This window comes from Bactrocera tryoni, chromosome 3 (genome assembly GCF_016617805.1).
Source record: "Bactrocera tryoni isolate S06 chromosome 3, CSIRO_BtryS06_freeze2, whole genome shotgun sequence".
NCBI lineage: Eukaryota > Metazoa > Arthropoda > Insecta > Diptera > Tephritidae > Bactrocera > Bactrocera tryoni.
In genome coordinates, this window is record NC_052501.1 from 61,869,933 (window position 1) to 61,885,405 (window position 15,473).

General features: G+C 36.1%; 1 protein-coding gene across 1 annotated transcript in view; it reads right to left on the reverse strand.

Moving 5' to 3' along the window:
* Positions 1-9,324: 9,324 nt before the first annotated feature.
* Positions 9,325-15,473, reverse strand: part of LOC120770723 (skin secretory protein xP2-like) — a 19,851-nt gene continuing 13,702 nt past the window's right edge. Inside the window, exon 3 of the mRNA XM_040098303.1 lies at positions 9,325-9,981. Coding sequence (XP_039954237.1) covers positions 9,325-9,981 — 657 coding nt within the window. The remainder of the gene's footprint in view (positions 9,982-15,473) is intronic.

Consider the following 15,473-nt stretch of genomic DNA (forward strand, 5'->3'; position numbering starts at 1 on the left):
TCCTGAGATATGGTTTTTGGTCCATAAGTGGGCGAGGCCACGTCCATTTTCAATTTTTAAAAAAAGCCTGGGTGCAGCTTCCTTCTGCAATTTCTTCCGTAAAATTTTGTGTTTCTGACGTTTTCTGTTAGTTGGTTAACGCACTTTTAGTGATTTTGAACATAACCTTTGTATGGGAGGTGGGCGTGGTTATTATCCGATTTCTTCCATTTTTGAACTGTATATGGAAATACCTGAAGAAAATGACTCTGTAGACTTTGGTTGACATAGCTATAGTAGTTTCCGAGATATGTACAAAAAACTTAGTAGGGGGCGGGGCCACGCCCACTTTTCCAAAACAATTGCGTCCAAATATGCCCCTCCCTAATGCGATCCCTTGTGCCAAATTTCACTTTAATATCTTTATTTATGGCTTAGTTATGACACTTTATAGGTTTTCGGTTTCCGCCATTTTGTGGGCGTGGCAGTTGGCCGATTTTGCCCATCTTCGAACTTGACCTTCTTATGGAGCCAAGGAATACGTGTACAAAGTTTCATCATGATATCTCAATTTTTACTCAAGTTACAGCTTGCACGGACGGACGGACAGACGGACGGACGGACAGACAGACATCCGGATTTCAACTCTACTCGTCACCCTGATCACTTTGGTATATAAAATCCTATATCTGACTCTTTTAGTTTTAGGACTTACAAACAACCGTTATGTGAACAAAACTATAATACTCTCGTTAGCAACATTGTTGCGAGAGTATAAAAAAGACAGGTGCAATTGGTTGCAAACTGATAGGCGATGAAGTCATTCTATGTGCTCCTGCACCAATAGCAATGTAATCTGATAAGCTTAGATCGCTTTAAGTGCCGCTTGACTATCGCAGAATATGGTATGGATACTAAAGTATAGATATTTTTATTCCGATAGTTAGATTTTTCTCTACATAAAGACTTATAGACTTTTGCTTATAAAATGCTCGAAAATCGTCTTATAGGTATGAACATTTTGGTTCGTTGCCCTGCGACACTTGCGCCAATGCCTTCCGGCGTTTTCCGGTTCAGTGTACGCCATAATTGTACTATCCCTTTAACAATAGGTCAGAAGTAGTGTTACTCCATTCAACCTTACTGCCGTTGGCATTCTGAAACATCTTTGTAAAGTTTACCCTGCTCACCCAGTTTACTCTTAGGTAATGCTGCCCTTCGGGAAAAGAGCCACTGATATTTCATCACTTAAGGCCCTGATTTGCTGGAACGAGTTTAACTTTTCTCTATCATTCCCTTCTGCTATCATTTGAAGAACGATGCGCAGACACGTACACAGTAATCTCAGAGAGAAGCAATATATACCAAATGTACAGAGTCTGATTATAAATCATGCCAGAACTTAGAACTATTTCCTTGTAAAACGGTAGAAGTCGTATGACCGATTAAATCCAGGACAAAACTGAGAACTTGATTATTTATTAAGTCAAGGGCTTAGTATTACCATACTTTTTATAATAACTTCTCTTCTGCTCGAAGTGCGATCGATTTTATGAATAATTTTAAACTCGACTGCAGTCGAGACATAAACCAATAGATAACCGTTTTTTAGTAAAGCTCGAAACCAACTTTTCTATTGAAACCGTAACGTTCCAAAAACCCACCACCACCACTTTAAATTGATCACGTTTTCATGGTGCATAGTTAGCTCTAACCCACCCTGAACCCCAAAAAATGTATACAGTGGACCAATAAAGTTTACATACACCTAATTCCATTAAATTCCGACACGTTTATTTGTTTCAAAATGGATAAATTTTGTGGTTTTTTTCTATCCATTTCAAGATATGTATATTTAGCATTAAATATAGCATATCAAAATATTTTTTTTTTTTACACAAATAAAAAAAATTAAAGTTAAAGCTTAAAATGAGCATAATTTATATCAAAAAAGTTTACGTACACTTATGAATGTTTACATAAAACAAAAGTAATTACAATACTTTTAACGGTTTTTGGCCTACATTTTGTGCTATTAGTGTCCCTAGACATCGTTGTATGCTCCCCACTCAATTTCTAGTATTATTTCCGGATATTTTGACCCATTAAGTCCATGATCCAGCTTTTTGGCCTTATTTTGATGAAATTCGATGTTTTCGAATACGGTTTTCCAAAAAGTTCCAGATATTTTGAATAGGATTAATGTCTAGTGATTGCGGGACCTATGGAGTTATTTTTATTTCCATAACAACCATTCATGTACAAGATAAGACATGTATTTTGGGTCGGTATCCTGTTGGAAATTGGTTTTGCTGCTATGAACAGCCGATTTAAGCACACTTAAAATTTAAATTTTTTTCCTAAAATGTTCAGATACATATGCTTATCCATGTTTTCACTAATAAAGTCCAAATGTCCAACTCTAGATGCAACCATACACCCGCAAACCATAACATTACCCCCACAGTGCTCTACCATTGGCAATACATTTTGTCCTTGCGACTCTTCATTGATCTTTCTCCACACTTTTCGTGATCTATTCGAACCAAATTTATTAAATTTTGAATCGTCGGTGAACACAATGTTTTCCCAAAACCAATACGGTTTGTTTAAATATTGTTTAGTAAACGCTGACATTTTCTTTTTATTAACCTTATATATGTATGGCTTACGACGCGCGACTCGTCTATGATAACCAGCACTCTTCAACAAATTCCTTACTGTTTGGGGATTTATTTTTTTGTGTACATTTCAAAAATGTATAAGCATATGTATCTGAGCATTTTAAGAAAAAGATTTAAATTTTAAGTGTGCTTAAATCGGCTGTTCATAGCAGCCACTTCTATTTACCACAGGATAACGACCCAAAACACACAACTTATCTTGTACGTGAATAGTTGTTATGGGAATAAAAATAACTCCATAGGTCCCGCAATCACTAGACATTAATCCTATTCAAAATACCTGGAACTTTTTGGAAAACCGTATTCGAAAACATCGAATTTCATCAAAATAAGGCCAAAAAGCTGGATCATGGACTTAATGGGTCAAAATATCCGGAAATAATACTAGAAATTGAGTGGGGAGCATACCACGATGTCTAGGAACAGTAATAGCAACAAAATGTAGGCCAAAAACCGTTAAAAGTATTGTAATTACTTTTGTTTTATGTAAACATTCATAAGTGTACGTAAACTTTTTTGATATAAATTATGCTCATTTTAAGCTTTAACTTAAATTTTTTTTATTTGTGTAAAAAAAAAAATATTTTGATATGCTATATTTAATGCTAAATATACATATCTTGAAATGGATGGAAAAAAACCACAAAATTTATCCATTTTGAAACAAATAAACGTGTCGAAAATTTAATAGAACTAGGTGTATGTAAACTTTATTGGTCCACATGTATATGTGATTAGAATCACAATTAGCTGCCATCAGACTCATTAACACGCCAAATTTTTCACGCCTAACGGTAAAGGACAGAAGTTCGCTAAGCAGCTCAGGGTTAGAGTACAGGTTGGATAACGGTAAAACAAGGGCAGCGTCAAATTAGCTGTGCAAACTGACCAAGTGAAGTGAGTGGTTATTGGACAATCATGCATTTGGTTTTCCAACTCATTGACTCGATAACAGCGAAGAGCGGCGGAGGACGCTGCAGGTTGATGGAAAATTTATTGCTGTGGCTTAAATGTTCAAATTCGTTGCACTTGTAATTTTAATTGCCTGTCAAATTTTTCACACCTCCGCTACACCGCGTCACTCACAAAAACACATGAAAAAATATATGTTTGCCTACATTTAGACGCATTACCCGCAGCTGGCGAAAAACGAATTTGACACGCCCACATATACGCTGAATAGCAACAACAATGACAAAAACAGTATAACAACAATAAAAGGCGCTTTAAAAACGTCATAACGCGCCGGCAGTAGCGCGACATACCTTCTCTCCCCTCACGTCTGCCGCAATTTTAATTCATTTAATTGAGCTGCCAATATTTGACCAGAATGTAATTAACAAAGCGCCTTTTTTGCCGTGTGGTGTGATGCGGTGCTCGCTATATTGACAGTTATTGTGCGCGTATTTATATTTATCTTGCAGTTTCGTATTTATATTCTTCGCTGTTTACCAACACTGGCCAAGCGCGTTCGCGAATTCGTTGCTGCGCCTAGTTAGTTCCCCGCCTCTGCGGCTAATATTCGCAATTGGTTTCAGCTTATTTGCTTAATTGGCGGCGATTTAAATTTTCTCTGCGGTTTTCTATCCATTTGTTGTTGTTTGATTTTCAAAAACTTCTAAATGAGTCTGAATTTGATATGCATTGGTTGCGCTATTTGTGGTTGAAAACAACTGAGCTGCAACTTTATACAGTAATACACACTTCGTATCATATTTTGACACAATAATTTATAATATTTCTTTAAAAATTTATTTATCTAACATACATTTTTTATTAAAATATTTATTATAAATATTTTCCACCTAAACCAGCAATTGTCAACTCGGCAACATTCCTCAAAATAATTTCGAAATGTTTTTATGACTTTACAACTTTACCATAAAATATTGACTTTTCTTTGCCTCATCATATCTGTATCTCCGAATGAAGGAGTCCGAACAAGGACACGCCAAAATTTTCTATTCCTTCAACTACATTTTTGAAACCTTGGATCATTGCGCCACGGATGTTACTCTTGGCTCGAAGAGGGATATGTGAATCGGGAGGAGTAGCGGGAGACGAGGCTCATTGAGCTTTCTCACAAGTGGGTAAAAGGTTGGAATGGGAGATTTTTCAAAGCTGTTAAGGTGGCGGTAGATTTACTGCTACAAAGTGCAGCCTCTTTCAGGGAGGTGAGCATTCACTCAAATCGGAGGGTCGCAATATTAGCGCTGATCTCGCTTACAGTGCGCTCAAAGCTAATCAAGGCGTATCTGTTCCCACTACAAATCGAGTTCTCAGATTCATTTGAAATCGCTAACAATTATAGCTAAGATAGGCAAACTTTCCCCATTCACATTGGAATGGGACCGAGTTGGATCTCCATTGGCATCTTTCGTTCTAATACTGTGTGACTATAAGATCCTTATGACTTAAAGTAAAACACAGGAGATCTTCTGAACCACTTACCCTTAGCAAAGTTCATCTTGCCGCAATCTTGACCTTCTTACTGAACGCTGTCTAATAGGCATTCATGCGATAAAGCTAAAAGTTTTATCGGACACAAGATGTCCAAAATGTATGGGGGAGGATGAAGTGGAAACACTTTTATATGTACTTTTTCCTCCATTGTCCAGCCTTTTAAGACTGAGGCTTCTCGCTAGTCTTACCTTCGTCAAACCAGGAGACATAACCGAAACGTATATTAGCTGCCTCTAAAAATTTGTGACGGGATCAAAGCGCTTTGTTGCTTTGTAACGGCGTCATGATCTATTATATAGGAGTTAGGTAACACAACGCACCAGCGTTCTAGGCTGTGCAAGTGAAATCACTGTTGTGATCGGCTGAACTTAACGTAACCTAACCTAGAATCTATCTCTCAATTGATACCATTATTTCGCTTTAATGTTATTAGATCTTGTCTGAGACCTTAAGAATGTTTTTAATTAATTTAAGTTCTCTTAATTTGATCCGAAATTATTTACATTTGCAGAATTAGAATTCATTATTGATCTCTCTCTAAATATAAAGAAAAATCCAGTCAACATATCCTTCATAACTCAGTTGTTCAAACTCTCCTCTTTGCTTAGGGATTCCTGCACTGTCTTGAGTTTAGCGAGTTGCTGCTACATCACTGCAAGAGAACGACAATTTTTCAGAAGGCGTTCTAAATATACCTGAGTTACACAACTTTTTCCTTTGTCTATTGATTTCGTGCCGACTGTTCTGTAGACAATCTCTTAATACAGCAAGCCCGCACTTTTCAAAAACCAGAAATCGTTGGACAAAGGCGCTGCAATTGTTCAATGGTTAGTACTTACTACCGACAAATGGTCCCCGAGTTTTTAGGTCGCGACGTAGATACCAATAAAGTTTGTGTTAAAAACAGTTCACTAGGGCAGAGCAGAATGTCCAAAAGTGAGAAAAAGCTTTTCTTTGCTATGATACCCTCATAGTTGCCGAATCAAGTCAAGATCAAGGCCATGAGACCAAAAAAAAATTGTGTATCGGCATATTATGTTCGACGCGAAATTTTTGAAAAACATAAATATACATAATTGATCATGATCGAGTTGCTATATCCGTATGTCCGTCTGTCTGTATTTCAGGTTTTGAGATATCGATCAGAAATTTTCCGAATGTCTACTTTTCTCTAAGAAGCTGTTCCTTTATCAGGCTTGCGATATCGCGCTGCTGTAGTATGTAGCTGGCATACAAACTGAATCAAATTCTTGTATGGAAAGCTTTTTCAATTGAAGAGATATCTTCACCAAATTTGACAAGGAATATTTTTCAAGGCAACGGTGCAATCTCTGAATCGAAATTATTCATATCAGATCACTATAGCATATAGCTGTCATATAAAGTAAACGATCGGAATCAATTTCTTTAAGGAATATTTTGTATTCAGTACTACCGAGGTTAACGTTTTTCTTGTCTTTAGAATTACTTTAAATTCAAAAAGCAAATATGGATTAAAATGTCATTGAATTTTTGGTTATCGTGAACACTTTCTTTAAATAACCGGATAATCAAGCTAACTTGCACCTAACCAAAATCTGTTAAATACCTATATTACGCAATAAGCAAATCTTTTCAATTATTTTACTTAAATTCCAGTCAAAGAAAATTGGAAGTTGTTCGGGAAACATGAACAGCTACATTACATAATTTCTGAAATTGCAAATCTTTCGAAAGAAACGCGGTAGGTGGTAGTAACTAGCATATTTGCGCCTAAATGTATGCTTATGCCGCCATTTCTGCCGACTCCAACACACATACACACAAAATGGCCGCTACTTTAGCTAAGTACATTGTACAAATGCCTGTCTGTCTAACTCCACGTGCTGTGCTTTTGTGTGTGCGTTGGTGCATGCGTGTCTGATTATATGCTCTTGTGCCTAAATGTATGCGTCCAGCTCGTACATTTATCACAGAATTTATCGACTGGAATGAGCTTTGATGATGTGGAAATTTTTTCTCGTTAAATTCAAACTTTTCTACCACCGCATAACGGTACAATTGCAAGTAGTAAGGGGCGCGAGACGGCAACAGGCAGGTAACAGTAATATTTACTTCCTCACAGAGATTTAACGGTGTTTACACACTTATAGTTGTAAGTGTATTGCTGAACTTAAAGACCGCACTCGTCGTAACATGCAACTTGTCTTGGCGCAGCGGCTTGCTAGACACTTTCAGGAGTTATGCTTGCCACCAATGGCATGTGGCATGAACCACCGCTGTGATTTGTGTGCTGCCCGGCTAGTTTTCATATGTTTGTATGTGACTTTTAGTAGAGTTCTCTTAAAAATTTACAAGCAAACGCGTCTCTAGCGTCGCGCTGAAATCGATTGCATTCGATTCAATCGCTGAGCTGCTGTGCGCGGTTGGTGGCAGCTTGCAACATGCCCGCAAAGTACTCGCAGCGTTGCATTTAATGAGATTATGGCTTTCAAAAAAATTAAATATTTATTTCTAACCAGAGCAAAGAGTGAAGTAAATATTGCAGGATTTTATTCGAGGTAAAGTTGAAATTCGGTACTTGAGCCGTGCAAAGTGGCAAGCTTAAGATGCATAATTGAAGACTTCCCAGTGACGGATTAAAAACAAATTAAAGGGTTTTGCATATTTTTAATCTCACAACACAAAGCTAACGGCTGCAAATATTTCTAGATAATTTATTTAAAAGAAGCATCTAGAGGGAAGGAACCCAGAAGGAAAAAAACTATTTATAGAAATTTATAATTATATCATTGAATTGAAACCTTACATTTTCTCAGTTTCACTTTTCAGTCAAATTTAAAGATCTCCCGAACCGAATTTGCTTTGTAGCGCTCCAAATTCAATTTGACTTCATAATACGAGTACGAGGTAAAAACAAGGCGAAGCCATGTCCAAACAATAGTATTTCTAATTGACTTCGCATGCCAGCCTTTCAACAATGTTAATACTCAGAATATCGTGGAATGCCATAGGTGTATTTTGTAAAGCCCCACAAATTGTGTTAAAAGCCGCAGTTGTTTTTGTAACGTCAAAAACATTCCGCAAATAATTCTGTAATATATGTAGTGCGCAGTAGATCAGCCTTTTCATTCTAGTTGCGCGGACTCAACTCAACTCAAGCCGTGAGAATAGACTTTTGGCATTTTAGGCACCCTAGCAGATTAGTTTTTCTCATCTCCTTCCATTAAACATAGACCTTTCATAAAAAATTATAACTGGAACTATGGTTTCGTAGAGGCCATGAACTGCTTTTAGTGGAAGGTAAAAAATTTAGGACTTTTCCTCTCCTTCCTCGATATATGACCTTCATAAAAGCCTTTATCAGCTGTTTCATTAAATTATTGCGAGTTCTATATTTCATATTATATCATTTCGAATCATTTGGAAGTCAGGCAACTATCGCTTTCGAAATTGTCAGGTAGGTATTTTACTACCGTATTCAAAGTGAAGAGAAAGATCAGTACCTGGAGTGGTAATTCCATTTACCTTAGGTTCAGAAATTATATACGTATATCTTTTTGATATCCAAGTGGAATAGTGAGAATGTTCAAGGTGCTTTATCGAGAATTAAAATACTTAGTAGTGTAGTGCGCAAAAAATTGAGCTCCAGAACTTCCAATACTCACAACTCATTGTAGCTGCCAACTGGAGTTAATAGCCGAAAGGCTTCAGTGCATAAGACTTGACAAATTCTGAGCAATCAAAATATGGTCTTTCACTTGGTCTTGGAGCTGAGTTGTAGAATGCAACAGAGATTTCTCTGCAAAATAAAGCTTAGCATCTAAGTCTTCAGATTATCATCGCTGTTAAAAACCCAAATATCAGTAGCTATTCTAAGAGGACTAGGTTTCTCACTATAAAAGTATATGTTCAGACTTTGTGAAGCCTTCAACCTCCAAAAATCGGGATTGTAGGTTTCAATTAGCACCCCAAAGAATGCCTTGAAGGTAGTACGAGTAGTACGAGTGTATCTATTTCTACGAGTTTTATTGACCAATATTCTGCTAGAATGAAGGAAGCGAGGGGTCCATTGGCGATACAGGAAAGAACTTATGGAAGATTAATAATGAAATAAAATTCACTGTTTTCTAATAAAACTAGAATTTTTCTTTATTCGTTAGGTGTGTTTTTTGTTTTTCTGGATAGAATTATTATCATCAATCCAAATAAAACAAAATTAATAACGGCGTCTGTAAACGCGACGGCGGACAGTCTTGTAACGGTAACCATCTTCGGCGTGATGTTCGATTTGCTCAGTGGGAGCAATTGGGGCAGGGGCAACATATTGCACTGGTGCTGGAGCTGGAGCAGGAGCTGGAGCTGGAGCTGGAATGTATACTGGAGATGGAACATGAACTGGAGCGGGAGCTGGAGCTGGGGCTGGGACATGTACTGGAGCTGGAGCTGGGGCATGGAATTGCACTGGAGCTGGGGCTGGAACGTGAACTGGAGCTGGGGCAGGGGCTGGGACTGAGGCTGGTGCTGGAGCTGGGAGGTAAACTTGAGCTGGGACTTGCACTGGAGCTGGAGCTGGGGCTGGGACATGTACTGGAGCTGGAGCTGGAGCTGGGGCATGGAAATGAACTGGAGCTGGAGCTGGGATATGGACTGGAGCTGGAGCTGGGACATGTACTGGAGCTGGAGCTGGTACATGAACTGGAGCTGGTGCTGGTGCTGGTGGCACATAGGTGCGATCAGGTTGGGCAACTGGTGCAGGGGCTGGTGCTGGGACATTGAATGACACGGGTGCGGGTTCTTGGTAGCTGTAGCCCAACTCAGAGACATCAGCACTGGCGCAAGCCAGGATGGCGGCAAAAGCGACGAGGAAGAATTTCTGTTAACAATAGAGAGAGAAGGTGTTAGACATATTATTTAGAAAGATAATGAGATTGAGCCTGTCTTCAAAATTTAGGTAAAATATATGAAAATGCATCGAAGATCTCCTGTTTCCATTTTTTTCACAATCTAATTCAGTAAAAATTTCAGAGTCGCGGCAATTTTGAATACATCCTAAATTTAGCTTTTTCTTATTATTGGCTTAAACGAAGGGATACATTGTTTTTTTTGTTTCGAGTAATTCGATATTTATGTTTAGTCTTTTTAAGTACATACATATACAGATGTTAAATTTAAACTATAACTTCTGTAAAACATTTCCAAGTTCCAAAAAAAATTCGGAGTATTTCGGAATAAGCAATTTTTGTCTGTTAAATGTTTTTAGCTTTAAAATTTTGTATTTGCTTAAATTAAGCTCAAATATTTTTTCGGAGTAATTCGGAGTTTTAAAATTTTTATTTAACTACATTTTTATTGTGCTTGGAAAATTGTCTAATGACTATTAAAAAAATTACAGCAATATACACAAATTCTGCATTTTTCGGAATTACAGAAATTAAAAATTCCAAAAACTTTGAAAGTATTCAAAACTTGTAATAACTTTTTTACATTAAAATTTACAATTACTTCACAAATTAGTTATAACTACGCATATTTTTTCTGCACAGTGTGTTTATACACTTTTCTTTTGCTTCGTTACTTTTTTACTCTACTTTCACTTCATTTTTTCACTATTATTCCAAAGAAAACTTTTATTACTATTTTATTATTTCGTTACAAAATTTATTTACCATTTTGTAATATGTTCAGCTAACTCCGTTCACGGTATGTAAGCGTTTGATAACCACAACGCCAAGTACAAGACTTTTATAGTCCCTACCACGCACACCTAGCCTATTTTTGACCGTTCTCTTTACTCCAATCATTAGCCTAAGGTGCGGAATATTATTTTTCGATCAAGAAATTTTCGAAAGTATGGAACCGGTATTGCCTAAACTCTCCATAAGAAAAGCTAAATTTAAGTTAGAATTTAAATAAAAAAACAAAGATTTTACAATAAAAGATAAGAATTTATAATGAACTTAAAACTGTATAGGAAAAATACGCGCAAACATAAAACATAAAAATAAAATTCCCAAAACTTTGTAAAAAAAACTATAAAAACCCAAACATAGACGATGATAAATTGACCACTTAACGCTCTAAAGTTACTAGTATAAACGTAAACGTCTGAAACACACAGCAGTGGCTAAAAATAGTGACCCAAAACGTAGCTTCAGCATCAACTACAAATTAAAATTCACAAAAATTAGCCAAGCTTCTTCTACACGCAGTTCATTCAACTGCCCGCGCAGGTAGCAGCGCCCTTACAACGCAAGCTGACTTAAGCTTTGCTTAACTTTACTTAACTTTTCGTTTTCTCCCGCAAGCTGAGCTAAAAAAATAATTAATTTTGGTTAGAATTTTTAACAGATATTTATTTAAGTTTATGTTAATTTTAAAAAAAAAAGTCCAGCTGGAGATTTTATAGTCTATGTAAATTACATAATAGAATTAATGCGACAAATTAGCATAGTTCCATTCAGCGTCAGTTATGATAATTTCTTCTGTTCTTCTCCGCCAATAACTATTATTAAATGGTTTGCTAAATCACTTTGTTTATTTGTGAAATGCCATTTTCAAAATCCGCCCCGGCGCCACTAAATATCTGAAAACACGCTGCTACTCGGCCTTGGCCTCTAAATCACAAGCAAAATTGACAATTAAGTAGTCAAAGTGATTTGTAATCAATCATCGATTTGTTTGCACGTTATTTTTTCTCATAATATTTACTTCAAGAACTTCGACAAATAATAGTAAAGTGAAAACGAGTCTTAAAATAAGGTTATTACTATTTTTTTCCAATATTTCTTTATTTATTGAATCTGCATTTTTTAAAGCCTAACAATAAGTTATAAACTCTTAAATCTATTTAAAAACTAGACAAGCTCATACAAGTGATTGAACTGTTTTGATGACACGTTGCTCTGTGGTACGCAGGCATATCTATTCTTTTTAGGCGTGTTTGAACGCTGGAATGTCCTAAAGCATTAGCCAATGGGTTTGGATGATCTCGAAGTTTAGATGTATATTTCAATATATATAGTGTCCTCTATTTCTTTCCATTCCATAGGAATACCAAAATCTTTATGGATATTGATATGAATAAGAGGTTCTGCTAATTGCTGTTCATTTTTCAATTCCATCTGGAGAAGTCGATGTTCCGCGTGCAAACTTCATAGAACTTTATCTTATATACCGCCTCAATCGGACATATCTGTATGTATAGGATGCATCTTCTTTAATAAATAATGTTTTCTCCATGGCTAATAATACTGATTCCATGATTTTTTTGGGAGATTTCAAATTACTGTATATCACGTTTACTATGTATTGATGATTACATCGTTCCTGTAAGTACTCGCTTAAGTGATGAAATGTTGGAGTTGGGTCTTAACCAAATTAATTCAATTTCAAACAAGTTTGGTATGTTCTTAGATCTGGTTTACGTTGATAACGCTTGAATATTCGCTGTTGTCCTATGTGATCCTTTGGTTCTGCCAGAGAACTCGTATCATCCTGCTTTGGAAATTAATATCGATATCATAGCCAACTTAGTTCATAATAATACAAAAAACCTTTTGTTCTCGGTTCACCTTTGTGAGAGATAATTTTAAAAAGATTAATTACGAACTTTCTAAAGTAACTTGGCCAGATTACAGTGGCAATATTGAACTTAGTGCTTTCCATTTTAATGAAGCTATTTTAAATTTATTTGAAAAATATGTTCCGAATTGTGTTGTTACTCAAAGAATGAGTTCTAATTTATTGTTTTCGACAGAGTTATGTAAATTAAAAAATAGAAAATGTCGTGCTCTTAAACTTAAAAAAAACTGGTTTAGTTGGCCACTATTCAACACATTGTAAATTGCGTCGACACTTCGCTTAACTTAACAAAACATGTTATAATAATTATATAAACAAAGTACAAAATAACATTATACGTAATCCAAAATTGTTCCATGGTTTCGTCAACTGAAAAGGTACTATGTCCAGTGACAATCACACAATTTCTAATATGAATGAATTGAATGAAAAGCTGAATTCTTTAGGTCCGATTACTCTTCCAAATTTCCAAAACGTTCCGCATCAGCACAATTTATGTCCGATTTCTCTAATTAATGCACCCACCATTTCCGAAGCAGACGTCTTATATCAGTTAAATATCTTAGAACAATCATTTAATTATGGCCCAGATATGATTCCCTCAGGTTTTTTAAAAAATGTGCCAAATATATATGCCAACCCCCAAACTCAATTTTAATCTTCACGCATCTTCCACGGTTTTTAAAGCTAAAGGCGCTCTTAGTTTTGTTAAACGTTGTTCTAAAGAATTTAGGGATCCGCTTACCACAAAAATTCTTTTTACATCTCTGGTGAAGCCTATATTAGAGTATGCTTCTGTGGTTTGGAACCCTAGTTACCAAGTCCATTCGGATAAGTTAGAGTCCGTTCAAAAACAGTTCTTAAATTTTGCCTTAACACATTTTCATTGGGATTCGAAGTTAAATCTTCTCCCTTATACTAACCGTTTAAAACTTATAAATCTCCCTACACTCGCTAGTCGTAGAGAAATGCTTGATATAATATTTCTTGTAAATCTCATGAATGGGTCAATCTGTAGTCCATTTTTATACTCTCGCAACAAAGTTGCTAAAGAGAGTATAATAGTTTTGTTCACATAACGGTTGTTTGTAAGTCCTAAAACTAAAAGAGTCAGATATAGGGTTATATATACCAAAGTGATCAGGGTGACGAGTAGAGTTGAAATCCGGATGTCTGTCTGTCCGTCCATCGGTCTGTCCGTCCGTCCGCCCGTCCGTGCAAGCTGTAACTTGAGTAAAATTGAGATATCATGATGAAACTTGGTACACGTATTTCTTGGCTCCATAAGACGGTTAAGTTCGAAGATGGGCAAAATCGGCATACTGCCACGCCCACAAAATGGCGAAAACCGAAAACCTATAAAGTGTCATAACTAAGCCATAAATAAAGATATTAAAGTGAAATTTAGCACAAAGGATCGCATTAGGGAGGGGCATATTTGGACGCAATTTTTTTGGAAAAGTGGGCGTGGCCCCGCCCCTACTAAGTTTTTTGTACATATCTCGGAAACTACTATAGCTATGTCAACCAAACTCTACAGAGTCGTTTTTTTCAGGCATTTCCATATACAGTTCAAAAATGGAAGAAATCGGATAATAACCACGCCCACCTCCCATACAAAGGTTATGTTGAAAATCACTAAAAGTGCGTTAACCGACTAACAAAAAACGTCAGAAACACTAAATTTTACGGAAGAAATGGCAGAAGGAAGCTGCACCCAGGCTTTGTTTAAAAATTGAAAATGGGCGTGGCGTCGCCCACTTATGGACCAAAAACCATATCTCAGGAACTACTCAACCGATTTCAATGAAATTCGGTATATAATATTTTCTTAACACTCTGATGACATGTACGAAATATGGGTGAAATCGGTTCACAACCACGCCTTCTTCCAATATAACGCTATTTCGAATTCCATCTGTTGCCTTCTCTGTATAATATAAGTATACATTAGGAACCAATGATGATAGCGGAATAAAACTTTACAAAAATACGGTATTTAAAAAATATATAAATGACGTACACTTCAGTTCCTTAATACGCGATTATTGGTTCTGCCACTAATCAGTGCAAAAAGAATCAAGTAAAATGGTTAGTTTTCCAATATTAACTGATGAATTGGTTCAGAATATAAAATATATCAGTGCATAACAAAATATATACGCGCAAAAAATATGTTAAAAAGCAATACAATAAGTTTCAAATTTCAGACTTATGATTTATTCATTCATAACAAAATAAAAATACAAAACAAAAAAACCATATATAAAGAGAAGAAAGTAGAAAATATTAGGTAGATTTATTAGAAAAAAAACCGTTGAATGCTGTTTAAATCACTGTCATTATCCGTAGTTTAAAATTATTTTTAATAGCTTATTTTGATGGCTTTGGCACTGATATCACCTAGGGTTATTATCAAGAATCACTAGTAAGAACTATGGAATGATGTTCCTGATTGACTTAGGGAAGGGTCTCCGACTGAGTTTTGCACCATAAACTCAGTTAATTTTGTTTGAATGCTTCTTTTTAGACCCAATAAATTCCGGATGTAGTTCTTTTATATCACTTAACATGCATACACTCAATTCTTTTGAAAAATTCGTGCACGTTCTGCTGCAAGTTTAAGACAAAGCAAAAACGAAAAAAGCAATCGCGTTAAAGCGAGAAATTCGGCGTAAAAAGGAATTTTGCGGCTGCAAAATAACTCAATGCTAAAGTGGAAATAGCGTAAAAAGAGATCGCGTAAAAAAGGACTGGTCATCGATTAGTCAATCTGTAGTCTTG